The 19,386-nt window shown below is 39.8% G+C and overlaps 1 protein-coding gene across 1 annotated transcript in view; it reads right to left on the reverse strand.

Moving 5' to 3' along the window:
- Positions 1–19,386, reverse strand: part of SDK1 (sidekick cell adhesion molecule 1) — a 383,067-nt gene that overhangs the window by 114,506 nt on the left and 249,175 nt on the right. Inside the window, exons 15-18 of the mRNA XM_030459721.1 lie at positions 12,306–12,442; positions 5,520–5,667; positions 4,532–4,672; positions 883–1,064 (exon numbers count right to left, since the gene is read on the reverse strand). Coding sequence (XP_030315581.1) covers positions 883–1,064; positions 4,532–4,672; positions 5,520–5,667; positions 12,306–12,442 — 608 coding nt within the window. The remainder of the gene's footprint in view (positions 1–882; positions 1,065–4,531; positions 4,673–5,519; positions 5,668–12,305; positions 12,443–19,386) is intronic.

The raw sequence follows: 19,386 nt of genomic DNA on the forward strand, positions 1-19,386 counted from the left end.
TGCTTTTTAGCCAATAAAGTAGAGACCATGTACTGTCCAGTGCTCAGAACCCAGCACAATCCTGCAATTATGGGAATATATGAAAGCTTTAAGGACCTGGTACTTAATTATCCTACAGATTTTTATACCAATCTGGAGATGTAAACATGTCTTACACTGGCTGTAAAAAGTAATTACATATCCTTTTGTTGATGTAATTTATACTCTTCTTAAAGCACTTAGCAGAAAGGTGTGGAGGAGCTGTAGCATAAAAATCAGGGCTTTAAAGATTGTTTTATCTTCCTCTTCACAAATGTCTGCACTGTTCCTGAACTGCTAAAAAACACTTCTGCTCAACAGGCTGCATTTCTCACCCTACAGTTCCCTTACAATTTATTCCATATTTCTAAACCATGGGGTTCTGTGATTATCAGGACTGTTGCAGCTGGTTACTCAGCTTTTGTCCTATATGACATATGTGGCATATTGCATATTTTAACCATAATAAACTCAGTTCCCTGCTGTATTTTTTCTGCCTTTCCTGGCAGAGTAACCTCAGCCCCTGCTTCTCACATGCCCTACAAACCCCTTCCATGGGATCCCAGTTCTCTTCAGCATTTCTCTTTATTACCTACCCTGTGGCTGCCTCTGACCTTCAAGTGTGGTCGCAAGTCATCAGGGAGGTCAACAAAAACAGAGTTTTTGTTCACTCAGAGCTTTTCAGCAGCAGTCTTATCTTGCCTCTACTTCTGCATGGAAAATTTGGAGGTGTTCCCCAGCCCAAACTGGCCATCAAATTTGACTGAAGTGACCATTCATTTTACAGGTTGTTAGGTGGGACCATCAGAGAGTGCATCTCCTCCTTAGGAAACTGTAAAGGATTTATTGAGTTGATTTGCTCACCTCCCTGTAAAGTGTACTCTGTCACAGGTCTGCTGAATGCTCCCAGCCCAGCTCCATTATAAGATGCCACCTGGATTTCATACTGGGTCCAAATGATGAGGTCTTTCACCAAGCAGTAGTTAATTTCTGCACTGGTGATGTTCTTATACTGGTATTCTCCAGGGAGACCGGCCAGGCGATACCTACCAGATGGGGAGAAAAATTTGCTGGTTAATGAGATGGTATCAATTATAGCAAATATCCTGACTAGCAAGATAGCTGCCTTTGTGAAGAGGCAATATGCAAACTTTTACAGCAGAATTATACAATGAATAATGGAAAATAATCAGAAAGAATAGACTTAACTCCTGATAAGACCATATCGTGTTTGACTGCTATGGTATTTATAATCTGATCTCACCAAGATTACACGCTCAGGGCTAAACAAAACGAGTCTTTTATCCTGTTTTATGGTTGCAGAAAAATTACAGCTTTTTAAACGTGGTTTGTCTAGTACAAGCTGTGATTTAGTAGAAAAAAATAACCCAGATGTGATTTTATCAGGACACTGCTGTAAATCAGCTTGAGAAATGTTTTTTTCCTTCTCCTCTGAAATCTGAAAAGGAAGAGCTCAGAGAGGTCTGACCTCCTAGAGGCTCAGGCACTGCCATCTCTGGCTTCCACCAGGATTTACTTCACAGAATCATTAAAATAAGGATGGAATACAGTGGAGTCTGAAATTCCAGGAGAAAAGGTGTATGGACGAGTTGTGGACATCCTGACAAAGTTTCTGCTGAGACATGAGAAGCTGACACTCTGAATATATACTCCCAAGTAAAAACTGTATTGCAGGAAACACAGCCCCTTGGATTTGTCTCATTAGGACAAGAAACTGTGGAGAAAAATTGAATTACAGAAAACAAACCTTGCAAGTCTCTGAATGTGAATAATGCTGTTTGGTTTCCTCCCTTTAGGAAAATGGTACAAGGGATGCTTATAATATGCCAATTCACAACAAATCAGAGACCAAGTAAGGGGCAGAAGGCATTACTATTCCAAATGTGAACAGACAAATGTGAAACATTTGGATTTTTATTCACCATACAGTTTTTATGAGTTCTTATTCATCTTTTGCTTCACAGTAATCACCAAAAGCTTTCTGACACAGAACAATTACATTGACAACTTAGAAGCTGATTTTAAATTCATTTAAGTTAAACTGGGGCAATTGCTGTGACTAGACAACTTCTTTGTGTATTTTAGCCACAGATTTTGTTCTAAAGTCTTCTTATAAAGAGATCAGTTTTTAATAACTGACAGCCCCTCTATTTTCTGCTGAGGACCTGCTTGCATGACCATTTTTTGGCATCCTTAATATCTGTAATGTTACAGTGGTGTGATTCCATTCATGCAACGTCACTGGAAAAAACTCTCATTCCTCAGCTAAGCTTATTGAACATCTCAATCTTTTTCTACTTCATGCAGTATCTACTTTTTTCCTTTTTTTGCCACCTGTAAAGGTTGGAGGCTTCCTGGCACAGTCAGTTCTTTGTGCTGCAGTGTTTTGTCTCACACTGTGCAGACAAGGTGTAGAGAGCTCCTCTGATTTAATCTGTTCTGCTGTTAGCAGGGCACTCCTCTAAATGCAATCCTGCCAGTGAGAAAAAGGGCAGAGGAAGGAGGCCAGTTCAGAAATGTCATGTCTTCAGGATTTTTCTCACCATGGCCTTTGATGTATACTCCATATGACTTGTGCAGTGCACAAGTGCTTTAAAGATCACGTGTTCCATCACCTTAGTATCTTACATGTCTTGAGCACTGGAGCTCTGGGATGCATGGTAGTTTACATTTTGTTATAGCCTAATTCTACAGAAATCAGTACAGGAAGAGTTTTATTCAGTGCACATTGCTGTGACCACAGCAATTACTTGACTTGGAGGAACAACCTGGTTTATTACCTTTGTACAATAATCTTCAGTTCCTGTTGAATTAATTGTTTCTCTGCTTAGTACTCAAGACAAAGCATGTAGACATCAAAAATGTTCACAGATTGAGTATAATGAATATGATCACTTGATCAAAAGTGAAAAATGTTACAGAGAAGACAGGAATCCATTATGCTGGTAGATGTAGAAAATACTTAGGTTAAAAATTATTGATAACACAATGTAGAGCAGACAGACAGATTGCCAGAATTAGGAGGCTATGGGGTTACTTTCTCAATGGACTTAATGCTGAGGCTGGGTAAAGCTTATCGGAAACAACTAAGGAATAAATCCTATCACTGAGTAGAGCAGTTTGAAAATAAGGAATGTGCAAAAAAACAGTTGTACCCTGTGCAAATAGGTACCCAAGCCTCATGACAATATTTAGAGTACCTTTTCCCATCTCTCCCTGATGACTGACTCAAATTGAGTCCAGCTCTTACAACTACAGACATTTGCACAAGTGTTTCACCACTGTCACTGTGTGCAGGTGACAGAGAGATTAACAGACTGCAGCTCTGCCAGCAGAGAGTGGGAACTTTCCAGCACTACTATGGGAGCTCACTAACACTCATAACATCACAAAAGCATTTCCATCCATGCCAGAAAAAAACAGGAGCACAGCACAAGCAGGATGTTGCTATTAAACGGTAGCATTCAGTTATCTTTTAGTAGGTCTGGAGGACATTGTATTAAAATATCAGCAGCCTGCTTACAATAGCCCTCAGCCATCACTTGGAAACATGTCAGTGGTGGTGCAATGCCTGGGAGTTCCCCACAAAGGCTCTAATTTAGATAATGTCTCCCTCACTAAAGGTGCAGCCCTAGCTGGCTGCTAGCACTGCAGGATGTGTGGGATGCCAAATGAGCAAGGAAGCTGCAGTGGCATTGAGTGGGAGTGAATAACTGAGTCCCCAAAAAATTATAAAAGGGAAATGCCCTGCAAAATCACTCAACACCCTTTCCAACACAATAAATCCTGTGTAAGCAGAAAGGCTGGATGTGTTCAGGGATCCCAGTTGCCTTCCTCAATCCATTGCCCATGAAAAAATCCAGAAAGGGCACAAAGAATCTCACCCACTGACTGATTTTCACAACCAATTCAAGGTTTGCCATGAAGCATCTGACACATCCTTCCCTCTCTCCATTTTGTTTGGTACAAAACCGAATTTTATTGATTCTATTCTTGCTCTTCCATAGCACAGGAGCCCTGTTGTGTCTTTGATAAATTTAATTAAACTTTCTAGAAGGAAGCTGAGATTATAATAAGCAAATATATATCTGAAATGCATAGGCTGCGCTGCACTAATTTCCCATGTGAATATTTTTAGTACTTGGTGCTTCACTTCACTTTGAAAATGGAAATAAAGCTCCCTGGATGTTGAGAGTCTCCAACAGGGAGCAGGTCCACTTGGGCAGTCCGTCCAGGGTAGCACACACAGACTCCAGCTCACTGCCTACAGCACAGACAGCCTGGAATTTAAGTGTCTGCACACACGTGGCTACTTGAGGTGTCTTTTCATCCTTAATAAACCAGGGCAGCCACAATGTTTGTAAATAAATTAACCAATATATTTAATGGAACTAGAAATAGTTTTTAATACACTCTTAAATCACACCATTCTGAAATCCCTCCTGCATATACAGCTCTATCTCCAGGTATTCCAGGTTTAGAAATTCCTCACCTGAGGATGTACCCATGCAGAACCCCATTGTGTTCACTCTCAGGAGGAGGTTGCCACTGGACCATGATGGACTGATTGGTACGTCCACTGGCCACTATGTTTTTAGGTGGGGCACTGGGGGGCTCTTCAGGTAGCATCAGCCTAAGTACAAAAGAACATGACAGAGGTGGGGGTTCAATAAATGACAGACAACATTTCTATTTCATGTATCCATACCGTATCAACTAGCTTTTTGTAGGAAGGTCTGATGACTAGAAAGAAACATAATGCTCTTCAAACTTCTGATGATGTGCATGAAATAGTTACAACAAATCAACATAATAGGAAATCAGTTAAGCAAGCAACAAGACAGACAGCTGAGGCAACCTTATTCTCTCTGAATCACCCAGGCTGCTACAACTCTTTAAAAGATTACAAGCCTGAATGAGTTAGAGCTCAGGTCCAGTGTCTGTGACTCCTTCCAAATTGTTTCTTTCAGCTCTTTCAATATTTTTCATATCAAACTCCTACATTTTGAAAAAGCCATTTAGAGTCTGGATGTTCTGCAATTCAAGCTCACAGCAAGCTTAGGTTCACAGAAGAAGGGGGATGTATCTGAAACTAGATTTGATGAAGCCATCCTTCTATGTCACATCTGGGCAAATTCCAGAAGTGACACTGCAGTGATTGGGTGAATGCAATAATCCCTCCTGGGCTTTCTGCTGTGGCTTAGCACAAGAGCAAGTGAATATTTCCAAGATCTACTCAACAGATACTCTGGAAATACAAGGGCATCTCTCCCATTGAGTGCTGATATCCTGCATCACCAGTAGCACCAGTTACTGACCACTGCAGAGCACTCTCCATAGGGCTGGGCAAAGCAAACTCCTCTGTTCCCTGTTTATCATGCAAAAGATAACTTTATTTTACTTATTCAGAATCAATCAGCACTTTTTCCCTCTCAGTAATTCTAGGTTATTGTACCTTTGGTTCACAGTTTTTACTGTACCTGCTGGTTTCAGAGCTGTACTGGCCCTTTCCCACCTGGTTAACTGCACAGACCCTGAACTGGTAGGTTCGGGCTGGAGTGAGTCCGCTCACAGTGACCCCGGTCATCTTTGGGTCAAGATTGGATAGGTGAACCTTCCAGGGAGAATCTGTTGGAATAATACACATGTGAAAAAAAAAATAAAAATAAAGAAGAAAAGATGGAAGTGCTTGTTAAAAGCCCTGCAGAAGTGAGAAAACGCCTCTGACTTCTCAGAGCTCTTAGTGCTTGTTTTTCTTAGAGGAACTTTGGGAAAAAGTTTCTTTTCAGCAAAAGAAACCTTCCTGTCAGCCCACACGGTTATGCAGATTGCACATTTGTCTACTGGAAAGTGATGCTGCACATGTCATGGCATAATAAATAAAAACTATATTCATTAACATTTTAATAAAAGAGGAAACAAGCATGATAAAGACAGATGGGCTGTGTATTTCACAACCCATCTGCTTGGCAGGCCATTACACCACCACACCCATGAGTGGCTCTGGTGGAAGGACTGTAATGAAATTCTCAGGCAGTTTGGAATATCTTCCTCCCCAGCTTGCAAGCAGGTGTAGAAGCATGACTCTCTCTGCCAAATCAACCCTTTGCTGAAAGACCTGAGAAAACTTCTGCTGTGGATTCTACATTTCTGCCATTTGTAATTTTTTTTTTTTTTCTAGAAATAGTGGATAGCATTTGGTCTAATAATTTCCTAGAAGATTCCCTGGTATGAATAACCCTGGCAGCTCTATAAACCCCTCATTGTCAGTTCACATATTTGACATACTGAGCTCCTCAAATGCCCAAATTACATTTTCAAGTTTTCAAAGAGGTCAGAAATGAAACATGTTGAAAATTAAATATCCTGACTTCTTTTCTTCCTAGACTGGTGTCACATATTCTCCCCAAAGTCATGACTGAAACAGTCAGGGAGAAGTGACATTTGGTCTATGTTGCAGCAGTACAGCAATGGAATCAGCCAATTTAAAGATTAGTTCAGTTTTTAAATAATACCAGCTGTTTTCATGCTCCCTGCTCAAAATTCCTAACACTTCTGGAAATTACTGAGGAGCTAGCTGTAGATTTTGGCAACATCTCTGTGCACGTTGCTCATCAGAAGTGCATTGCAGCTCCTGGCAGGTCACCTAAATGTCTGCATGAAAATGAAGATGAGATGTCCCAGGTGTGGATGGCTGCTAAACTTCACACCAAGATGTAAACCACTAAATTAGTGCCTTTCTGGCAGATTCTTTACCAAGTTTAAGTCTTCTAGGCTGTGATGCCAGTTGGGCTATAAACATCTTTGAAATACTCAAAATACATTTATTCCACTAAAGGTTTTCTTTGAACAAAGTCTTTTTAACAGGAAAACTGACACAGTAGAATACTGGGAATGCTGGAGAGGGACATTTACAGCAGTCAAGTTCCACCCTTGGGAGTTGTTGATGATTTACCAGCAGTCACTTTGGCTGCAGGATCTGGATGGCAATTCATCTTAGCTGAACACTGAAATTCTTTTAGGAAGACATTAGAGGAAGCACATCTCTGCTAGCTAGAAAAGCATGGGTTAGGAGTTTTTCTCACCCTACTTCCTTCTGAATTTTATCAAGCTTCTCTTGAGACTTCACAAACAACTGTTCACCTTGTTACAGAAACAAATAAGGGTAAACAGAAGTGAAGGTATGGCTGACTTAGTACATTGCTTGAAGCAGCTTCTTATGGAAAATGGAAGAGGAGACATACAAGAGTGAAGTACCCTCCTCTGAGCTACTTGGGTAGTGGTCCATTTCCTACAGCATTTCAGTTGTTTACTGCTGGTGTAAACACCACCTGAGAGCACTTAACCCAAGCAGCTCAGTGCAGTGAGCAGTTTGATTCAAACCCAGATCCTATTAATCTCATCAGCACCTTGGGGCTTTGCTCTGTTTATATGCTGCATCTGTAGAATACTATATTTATTCTTTTGCCTCTTCTGGTGGAAGATAAAAGATCTGGCAGGAAGAGAGATTAAACTGAAAACTAATATAAACGAAGCCTATTCATCTCCTGGGCACTTTGATTTGGAAAAGAAAGTGGTTTGGGGAGGACTTGCTTGCTCATGAAGCAGTGGATGCAGTGAATGTGCAGAGTATCTTTAAAATTTATGTGTCAAGTCTTTTCTTTGACAATCAATAAACTAAACATTTGGAAAGGCTGTTGTCCCTCCTTAAACAAACTCCAGAGTTGTGCTGAAGCTTACGTTACTGTAGAGGAGAGGAATTCTGACACCAGAAACAAGCAATTTTCAACACTGACTTGCTTCTCCTCCTGGGATGATTGTCACTTGTCTGTCCCAAGAAGCCTGGAGAAGCTCCATGGTGACAGAAGCTTTGCCAGGTCAGAATGTTAAATAAGCCTCTCCTGGACTGAACAGGCTGTGCTAATCCTTCATTTAACTTAAGCTGCCCAGAATCTACTCTGGGTTTTTGCTTGCTCTTTCATGGTAATTGCTGCTGTCTGAAAAACTTCCATGTTCAGCTGTCTATCATCTTAAGGATATTGAGTATTTTGAATTAATGCTGATCACCTCTCCAAGTTAATTTATTGGAAATAAATAATCTCACAGGCTGCTCTCCAGTTTACAAAGTGATTTGGGGTTTTCTAGAAATTACTTTTGTTCTGTCTAGAATTGTTGGATGCACTTGCAAGAAGTTTAATAAAACTGGTTACTCACCAAGAGGAATTCCTTCTCTATTTCCCTGCCTAGCTTACAATGCATGCATTACTTTCAATTTCCTCAAAAATCATCTCTAATTTGATATTACAAATTAGATCTACAGTAGAAAGCCAATTTTTCTAAGTTTGGGGTACATTTCCATCTCCTTTCTTCTTCGGGTGGTTTTGCATTGGAGGTGGTATTGGAATTCTCTGTACTGCTGTGGTTTACTGATTTCATCTCTTAAATCTTCATGACAAAATGATATTGCAAAAAGTTAAAATTAAAATAAAATGGTCTACCAAGTGCCTGAGAAAAAGAATCTTTTAACACTACCATATATACATCTATGTCACAGCTGTAATGAGAAAGTTTTACTTTGATTTTTTTTTTCAAATATTGATCAATGAGTTCAGCTTTAATAATTTATTCCTATAAAATTCAGGATGAAAATTCATAGACTTTAAGTTAAACATGTATAGATGCTTTTCATAGGAGGTTTTATTATCTCCTTGTTGGCACAACATGATGAATCTGACTTATATCATTACATCACACTGCACAGATATCCCAGAATATAATAAAACAAAAATGGGCTTTTATCTTAATTGTATTCAGCAGAAATTCTTTAAGTATTAATTTATATCTTCAGATAAAAGACTATTTAAATTAATTTTTGATTAATTCCTGAAATCTAAACCTGTTTGGAATTAAATAAGCATACCCCCTTCTAACTCCATGAAGATACTGTATTGGAATTGCTAGGTACATTGCAACAGGGGCTAAGCGGGTCATGAAACACCCCAAAATTACATTAGTGCAAATGACAGCAATGCATTGCACTATTTATTTGAAAATCCTATTTTAAATGAAGATTCACATTCCTGGCTCTGTGTGGGCAGGAATACTTAATGACTGTGTTTCTCTTGTACTGTGTTTTTCAAATTAGATTATAAATTTGCCCCCAGATGTCTAAGGCCATATGTCTCAAGTCACCCACAGACACAGTCCACTGTGCAGACTTGTAATTTGGGAGTGATTGCATTGTGCCAAACACATTAATTTTAAAAATTGGGTGATTCGTTGAGTGGAGTCATTCATATTTCCAGCAAGTTATGTGCACGATCTACTCTCATGTTTTTTTCCTCAAAGTAAAATAAAGTTTTTATATATCTTTAATGAATTGATATTGATGAAAAGGAGTTCTAATCCCTGCCAGGTGGAGTGACACACCTCTCTCTCATGCAGCTGGTAATTAGTTCCCTGAAATTTACACTCATTATTTTGAGCCCTCTTCAGCTCGTGCTCTGAAACAGACACCATTATTATGTATTCATTTTTGGTACGTGTGCTTCAAAACATGCCATGGATCTGAAAGCTATTAGAAAATTATTCAAAGACAAATAGCTTAAAAAAATTGAACAAAACTAGGTTACTCTTCAACACCTGGAACTGCAAAGCAAATCCCTGGTATTAAAACTCCACAGAACTAAGAACCAGATTCTCCCGTGCAGCTTTGCTAACTGGAAAAGAAATCATAACTCTGATGTCCTTCCCTAACCTTTACATGTCTGAAAGCTAACAGGGATTAGGATGCTCAGCATCTTGCTGTGCTGCTGACAGGACAAGAGCTCCTGGTACAGGCAGAGGAGCTCATGGAGGGCACACACCAAACCCTTCTGCAGCCTAAACAGAACTGGCAGAAAATCTGGATGTAAATTTTCTTTGAGAAGTTAAGGTCCTGCAAATTCCTACCAGACAAAACTACATCTACACATGATCAGATGTCCTTCCAGCACTTGGGATGGGGAGGGAACAAAGGGAAAAGGGTGTTTTCCAAAGGAGTAGGAGGTCTGTAGAAAGTAAATATTAACCACTCTGCTGAGATCAAAAATGACTCCAACAAACACTTTGAGAACATGAAAAACAAGACAATGACAACATGTAGACATTAAAATCAGCTTTCCAAAACAAAGTCACTGCTGACATTGTTCTACTATTCTGTTGGCATCTATAAAGCTGAGCAATAATACATGAATTGAAAGAACACAGCAAGAGCAGAATATTCAAAGGCTCAGATTCCTCCCTGGCCTATGTCTATGAATAACCATTTAGATACTGTACATTAAGGCAAAGTAAATAGATAAAGATGAAAACTGAAAGGACAGTGAGATCTAGAATATTTCTGGGAATTAGAATACTCAGTTCACAACAAACCCTGCCTGTGTTTGGGTTTTGCTGCTGGAAGCTTATTGAGCTACGTTTACCTAAGATTTGTGATAACAAGACTCTCTCAGTGGTAGATTGCCACGCCATCAGCCAAAATTATTGAATCTGTCATGGGCTGAGCAAGGGTTCAGAGGATTCTGTGGTGTTCTGTGGGTGTTCTGCTGCATGATATCTGGAGAACCACTGTGGAGTTTTGCTGAGCCTCTTACAAATTTCATTGAATAAATCACAGCGTTTTCAAAATGATGGCACTTTCACCCTGTTCCTACACTGGAACAACTGCAAAGCATCCTTGCTAGAAAGGTACTTGAAGACTTTTAAAAATTCTCCTGGCAGAGAGTGAGCTGCCTCTTCTTTTAGTGACTCTTCCCAGTCTATATACCCCACCACAGGCCCCAAGTGCACACATTCTGCCAGCTCTCAGCTCTCTCCCTGTAAATACAGCTCTAACATCTTCACATCATGTTCCCAGACTGGAATTTTATTGGTTTGTCTTTGTCAAAGCCACTGGAAAATATGAAACAGAAGGATAATCTCCTTAGGTGAAAGAAGAGGTTAGGAAAACCCAAAATGCAGCTGCTTGCCTGCAGTCAGTGGGAGGGGAAGGAGAACAGAGCAACAATAAAAAAGAAGATGGTGATAAAAAGGTAGAGAGGGTGTGCGAGTGCAGAACACTGAATTTTCTGAGTCATTTGTTATAAAAATACCAGGAGTCTTTGCTCAGAAAGTCCTAGGTGTGACTTGGGAATTCTGCTAGGATTAGAAAAATGCATTTTGCTTAACAGATGTCAAGATCATCAGTTCTGGGACCTCCACATCTGAAAAGGTATGTACTCCAGCCTACACAGCAATAGGGTTGTATGTGATCTGAAGCTCAAGTTTCATCTCAGGCTTTCTGTGTGGCAAAACAAAATGCTTCTCTCTAGATAATCAGAAATCAGGACTGTTTCACATTCAGTTATGCAGTGACTAATTTCCACATGTCAGAAAAAGTGATGCTCTTAATTTTTTCATCAAGAATCAATTGTTAGGCTTAGATTTTCAGCTCCTAGGGTAATAGAGATTAGAAAGTATTGCCAAGGTGACCCATTTCCATATAACCTCATCTTTCCATCAACTTCTAAAGAGGCATTAGCAGTGTCCCTGAATAACCTTGCAAACAGAGTCACAAAGGACCAGACATAAAGCACAACAGAACTGTGAGGAGTGGAAATTCACAGTGACCAGGTTTGAAAGCCATGAAAACAGAGATCTGGATAGCTTGCAGTTAAGTATCCTCGACCACCTACCTACAATTAGGGTGTAAAAGGGTAACCTGGGGAAAGTAGAGAAAAATATATGGCCTCAGGTAAAGTTGTAGCTCGTGTTGACATCCAAGCTTGTTCCTATGACAGACCACTGGTTCCTTACATGACATCCTGCCCCCATTTTTCAGGTAAAATTTGGGCTCTGAGTGCATCAAGATCTATGGTCACCTATAGTCATCTATGAACCCAGAGCAAAAGACAACGATGGGAATAAATAAAATATGACTACTACTATACTCCAGAGGTTGAACAGAAACACTGAGAAATGAACTGATGTGCCTCAAGTCTGGCTGGCATTGCTGGAGGTGGAACAAAGGCTTTGCTGTAGAGAGATTCCACCATCTCAGGCTTCTTTTTGTTGCTTCACTTTTCCAGTATGTAAATAGTTGTGTGTAAAAACCAGAGCTTCCCCTTCATCAACATTCTCATTTAGTAAACAAGTTACATTTTGTTAGCAGCTCTGGAAAAAGGTGAGTCAGAAAGGCTGAATAATTAGGAAGGACATGAGACTGAAACAGATTTGACTTCACTCACTGTTCTCAGAGAGCTCCACCATGTAGTAGAGAACGGGGCTGTTGCCATCAAAGGGACGCACCCAGGAGAGCATCACGCTGCGGCTGTAGGAGGAATTCAGAGTGGCCAGGAGATTCTGGGGGGAATGAGGCAGCTCACTGGAAAGGAAAAGACAAAGGGAAAAAAAAACCAAAAACAGGAGAGGAAAAAAAAATTCAATCTACGTTTCATTTAGCTACAGTCTTACAGGCAGTTAAAGGCACACTGCAGACTTGTACGATGACAGAAATAAAACTACCAGCAGCTATTGTACAATTAAATAACAACAACAAAAAAATGATGCTGAAAGTCCCAAGGCTGATGCTCAGAACAGCTAATGGAAATAGTGTTAAATGTGGAAAAAAGCCAGTTTTTGTACTGGGTTTGATTGAGACAAGTTGATCAATAAATTTTCTCTCACTTTTTCCCCCTTCTTACAATGATATCCTAGTAATGTGACAGCAGTAATACATATAAACAGTAAAACACATGGGAGCTACAATTTAACATGGAATTTTTCATACTCAAGGAAGCAGAAGACATTGACACTATCCACATAAAGCTACTAATCAAAATTACCATATGTATTCTTAGGCTACAGAACAGCTTGATTTACTCGCAGATTCAGGCTTATCCTGTCATGGGTAGAATCTTTCCTTCCTATAATAAGGATTTTTTTTGGAAGCACCCAACCAGAAAATGTAGCAAAAATGCCTGCAGAAACCCCATGGAAATACAAAATGAAACATTAAAAAACAAAAATAAAACAGCAGCTCAATTAAAATGTGTAATTTCTCAGCATCAAGGCAATTTGTGGGAAAAACATTTCATTTGGACTCATTGGCTGAAAGTCGGAGGCTTCATGTGGAGTGAGAAAACTCAATTCTGCTACATTCACCACAATCCCTTAAATGCTGATCTGCAGTAAGTGATACAGACCCTTCAGCCATCACATGTGAGTCTGATTTCTTCTCCTTATCGTCCTGCTTCCTAAGGAGGACAAGGACCTCAAGCAGGGAAGGAAAAGCAAGGAGGATCAGTTTTCACCCATTCAATCTACTGCTACTCCCCAGGAGAGCTGAGGGCTGCCCTTCCTCACCATGAACCACAGCTAATCTGCTCCAGCCAGAGCAGAAGCCCACAAGGGTACTTCACATGCTTAATTTAAAAATGTAGTAATTTCAGGTTGTAATATATCATGCCACTGAAGGCTTACAGTTATTTAAAAACCACAACTCCTTAGCTGCTCACAAAAGTAAATACAGGCTCTGGCTTTAAGCCAGGACAATAAATATGTCCTGGATTTGGGTTTCTCCTGGAAGACTGAGGAGCATATGGAGACCCAGACAATAGTTTTATTATTTTTTTCTGTTAAAACTGTGTGTGCTTTTGTTTACAGGTTTATGATGGCTACGTGCTGTGGAGATAATGCCCCCACCAAAAAGCTGCTGGAAGAGCCAAGGAGTGGCAAGAAAACCACACAGATGATGAGATACCACAGGAGGAAGACTCTCACCTGCCCAACTCTCTCTGGGCTGGATGTGTTGGTGCTTCCTAAGGCTAAACCTGAGACTCCAAGTCTCATCTCATCTCATTTGACTTTGAACACCTAACCAAATTAGCAGCCTGGGCACCCCAGGCTCTTTCTCTTGTAGATGTGGAATGACACCTCAGGGTGTGATTCAGATCTTAACTTCATTAAATCACTCACTCAAGGTGCCTTGATTATGAGGGTTTGAAGCTAAGCTCTCACTTAGGTCTCAGCATGCAACAACCAGGCTGCAGATGCCCCATGCACAGAGAGCTCAGACAGGGTCAGTTTGGGACTAGAAGATACAAGAAGGAGCATGCATGGGCCTGGCAGAAGCAGATTTTAAACAGAGCACTGAAAATTATCGGATAAACAAGTTTAGGGAAGAATGGGATCTGGAAACAAAGTAGGAGGGCAGCTGAGCTGCAAGATGAGATGGCAGAAAAAATCTGTGATGTGAAAAGCCTGGAGTGGGGGATTCAGATATGGCCATTTACCCAGGGACTACAGGAGTGTGTTACTTAATTTTGAATGAAACATTAAATTATAATAAACATTAAACCTCCACTGCAATCTATCATTCTGTCCTAAGCAAGTTGGTTGGAAAAGTGCTTTTGTGATTAAGCTGGCAAAGGAAATTACTGAAGGAGAGTGAAATGCCTTTTTGTGACATGGCTCATGGAAGTCCCAGTCCCCACTTCATTTATCACCAAGCCCTGTGGGGAAGATCTCAGAGATGGGCTTTGCTTCAGCTCCTTCCAGAAGATGCTCACACAGGGAGCATTGAGGGGGAGCTCACAGCAAAACTTATCCCCACGTACCTCCTTTTCTGGGAACTAAACACAAATTCTTGAAAAATATAAAGGGTATTTTCAGTTAGTGTAATTATTAGGTAATTTGGGGGGTTTGGGACTGAATTTAGAAGAGAGGCTGCATGAAAAAGAAAGATTTCAGAGTCATCTCCTTTTCCTGGGTTACAAGTCTCAGTAGACTTTTGCAGAAGCCATTCCCTTCATGGTTTTTAGAGCACAAACAGAGTTTAAATGGGGAATTGTTTATTATTTGAGTTTAGTTGATGATTCTCTTAGACTGACACAAAAAGGCAATCAGTCAGCAGTGTGAAGGCAAAGAGGCACTTTCTGTTCAGACCCAGACTGAGCAGTATGAGCTGCAGCAGCCCCTCAGCACACCTATCTCCACTAATATCATATTTTTTAGCCATATGTGTCCACACCGAGCAGCAACAGATGGTGCTTACAGATTTAAATCCCTCAAGGCTCAAAAAAAACAAGTGCCTAAGAAACACACCTGGACAGCAATAAATATTTAAAACTACAAAGACATTTCTGCACAGAAGCATACTTCTCCTTTTGTAGTACACAAAAGCACAGATTAATAAATAGCAATTCCTACGTTAGTAAGCACTTACACTTTGTGTCCTCGTTTGCTACCATGTTGTGTCTGGAAGAGCTGATAAATGAAACCTGTACCACCATCATGAATATTCACATTTCCCCATCATGAATATTCACATTTCCAAAACAGATCATTACTTCTTTTTTAATTTAAGATAATTTTTTTTCTTTAAGAGAATTACTTCTCTGTGCTGCTAACATCTGCAAAACCATTGCAAAGAGCAGTAGTTTCAATTATTCTTTAGGATGAGAGAACAGCCTTGAACAAGCACAGAACAGCCACAACAGCCTTTGACTGGACACTGGAATTTTAATTCCAGCATTTTTTTTTTTTTTGGTTCACTGAAGCCCCAGTCAGGAAATATCTGAAGTTTTTTCAGTGTAGGCTTTCTTAAGGCCTCACTCCTCTAATGCATGCAGGCAAGTTTTCTGCAACGTATTTTGCATGATAGTAAAATAAATAGACACTTTTAAAACTGTAACTGATAGATAAGCCCAGGGTTAATGGCATAACCACCAAGATGACCTGCAGGGGCTCTGAAAAAGTAATTAAAATAGTGGATTTGCAGGAAAAGAACATGAAGTTGTTGTGACAGTCTAGGATGGAAATATTAGCTAGTTGCAGATGATCCATGTTCAAAAGAGAAACCCCAATGTTTTGAGTCAGCTCACCACTGCCAGAGGGCAGCTAAAGAATTCACTCAGCAAACACAAAGTGTTTTATAAAATTAGCTAAAAGCAGACTATTTGCTGAGGGAAATAAACCAGACATGGTTTAGAGAGATTGCTGAGAAAAATGGTCCAACAGCAGGTAATTAGAGAGACTGTGGCTGAAGAGGGGATTACTGAAAAGGCAAGGGAGATTAAACAAGCTTTCTTGTCAGTTTAGAAAAAGCCCTGCTCCTATTTCATAAATGATTCCTTAATCAGGTCCATCATACAAGTTTTATTCAGGGGCAGTCAGTTCATCTGCTAGACCTGATAACAGGGTAAGAAGTTGAGGCAGGAAGCTTACCAAAGCCCGAAGCCCTGATGGTTTTGCTCCTAAAAACTTTAAATTAAGAAATGTGTCCTCTATTGCTCAAGACTTCCCAGTTTCTCTGGCAAGAGATTGATTTACAACTTCTAAACACAGGAAGGATTCTTAAAAAGCATTCATTCTTTTGGAAGCTTTTTGTCTCTCACAGGACCCGAGGTGGTTTCCTGAAATGAAGGCTCCCCAAGTCCCAGAGTCACACAGATTCATTTCCCATTTCATTTTTGGTGGTCACCACAAAAGCAAATCTACAGACAGTTTGGGAAAGGCTTTTAAATTTTATGCTTTAGTTCTGTGAAAAATTCCCCACATTTCTGATATACCTTGAGTGCTGATGAACAGAAACTGTTGTATTTCTTTTGAGTACATTTAGACTTAGCAGTGAACCTTAGTTCTTGGATGAGATCTCAATAGGGAGTTTGGAAAAATAAATAGAAGCTTTCTTTCTAGTGAGGAAGGAATAATATGCTTCCAAGTTTGACATCCTTCCTGGTTTCAGTCCCTGAAGAAAGGAAAAGAGATGGGCTACTGGAACACAGGGACATGGGATACAAATATATCTACAATGAGACAGCTTTTTGATTTTTTATGCTGTATTGGTCTTCTTGGTTTTACTTTTAGCAGTCCTGCTTTTTGTTATGGGATGTATTTGGAATAAATTGGAAGTAGCAATTAGAAATACTCTAGTAAAAAGATTATCCAAATTAATGTATAAATGATTGACAAAGGCAATACTGCAAATTCCTGGCAACCCACTGGGCTTTTTTATAAGTGGTTAGCTCCTCTCTCCTGCTTTTGAAGAAGGCAGAACAATGATAACTCTTTCTCTGGTGAAACAGATGTGAAAGAAGATGAGCTTGCTGTCAGGGAAGAGATCTTCTATTTTAGTATTACATTGTCCTCCCCATATTTTTGCATAGAGAAAGAGCCTAAAAGATTTTACTATATGTTGTGACATAGCAGAGGCTTGTACAGGGCTTTGATTTTCCAACAATGCAACATTACCATACTTTTCATTCACATTTATAGAACAAAGAGATTTTTTAGTACAGACTGCAGACAGGCTGATATTGAGCAGCAGGTATCACCAGGCAGAGATAGTGGAAATTCTGCATATTTTATGTGCACTGGGAACCCTCAGGATACTTTGAGCTGGAATCATCACAGATTCCCATCAGGTGAATGATACATTGTGATAACTCAGCTTATGCAGCTTTAGGAACAAGCTTTTTTTCCTATGTATTTCAGTTTGTTATTTCCAGGACTATAAATGTATACTAAATGAAGACAAGATGTTTCATAAGATACAATTATTTTTAGGATCAAATCCTGTGACTTGGAGGAATGCAAGAGAAGCACACGCTCATCATCAAAAGACCTGCTAATGTTTCTGTATTTGCAGTTGAGCAGCTTTGCCAGCAGAGAAAAAAAAAGTAAGTAAAAAAAAAAATAAAATCTGTCTCTTGCAAAAGAGAAACATCACTCAGAAATGTTTTACCTCATGCAAATCAAATTAAGTGATGTACAAGAAGAATAAAAACATTTAGAGGGAAGAAAAATGAATGAATAGAGTATGAGGACTAGCAATTAGTTTCTGGGCCCAAGTATCATCAATGCAAAATTGATGAGTGAGGTAACCTTTGGTTGCTCTTTAGCAAGTTCTTCATTAGTTTTCTGGCTTTTCAGATACACTGAGAAAATGATCCATCCTACTTGCCCCACCAGGGTACAGCCCTCTGTGCTATCAGGATACCTTCTTCTTGCAAGTGACAGAACCTTTTTCCCTAAGTCTGTCTTCCAACAAAGGAAGATAAAGGAAGAACTTTTCTTTCCTCCTTTTCACAGATTGGAAAACCAGAGATTAAATAGCTGAGGGTCACTCTGAAGGTCAATGGTTTTGGATTGAATCAGCTTGAACAGAAATCAGTAACAAACTTATTTGTGCCTTTGGAAATTTCTCTTGATATGCCTGGAGGCAGAGGAAGAACACAGTGGTTCCTGGGGGAAAAGAGGTGGTAAGACAATTGGTCTTGTCAGATGAAGCTGGGTAGGCCATGATATTATCTGTTGGTAGACTGATCCAGTCTGTAATTGGCTGAAAAGCCTCCTCTGAACATTTGTCTGACATTAGTGCTACTCAAGGCACTGAAGTGTAAGTGCTCATCGATGGGAATGTACATGCCCTGTTTGTTAATGTTCTGCACAAGAGAATTATCTGGGAGAAAAGGGAATGTTATAGATCTGTCATTCCTACACGAGCTCAAATTTAATTTCATCTTTACTTCAGACATTTCATTTCCACACATTTTCTTCTTCATTTCACTTTTGTTGTATCATGTATCTCCATTTCTCATAGATTTGTGCTGCTGATCCAAAAAATAATGAGGAAAGCTGCAAAGGAATGAGATGCTTTTGGCATTATTGCACTACCTGCAGCCCTACTTTGACATAAAATGTCACAATTCAAGGTATGAATGAGTGACTTAGCAGTTACTGAAGTCTAAAAGAGTGGGTCTGATAAATTTCTTTAATTCTTTTGGAAAAACCCATAGGTTGCAGACATCAGAAACAGAACATTGAAGGAAGAGGAGATGCAGGATTAAGAGTCAGCTACAGTGAATGGAGAGCCAACCAACACAGCTGGAACAAGCTGGGCTGCAGGAAAGGCATGAGATGTGCTACTCCCAGCTAACTTCAAGTATTTTATGGAAGATCAAACTGTTCCCCACTGGTCAAAGGGGAAGTGCCAGTAAATACATCTGCTGTGCTGTCCTGGGTTGCACGGAGCATCTTTTGCTATTTAGGATTGAGAAACAGTCAGATTGCTGAAGTGTTAGCAGATATTTATAGCTTTGCTTCGAAGTCCAGGTTTTAACATTCTTTTCAGTCTTCAGTCCATAATTTTCTGCCCTCCATTCAAAAACCTCCTCAGAGAAAAGCAAGGATGGTTATATAGTAGCAATATATTTTGAATTGTCTTCTGCTCTTGGATTCAAACCAGCAGTAAAATGCACTCTGGGAGGAGAGCTGAGGAGTGCTTAATTAGAGAAGGAATGTATGACTGCTCTCTGAAAATGGGCA

This window comes from Calypte anna, chromosome 14 (assembly GCF_003957555.1).
Source record: "Calypte anna isolate BGI_N300 chromosome 14, bCalAnn1_v1.p, whole genome shotgun sequence".
Classification (NCBI taxonomy): domain Eukaryota; kingdom Metazoa; phylum Chordata; class Aves; order Apodiformes; family Trochilidae; genus Calypte; species Calypte anna.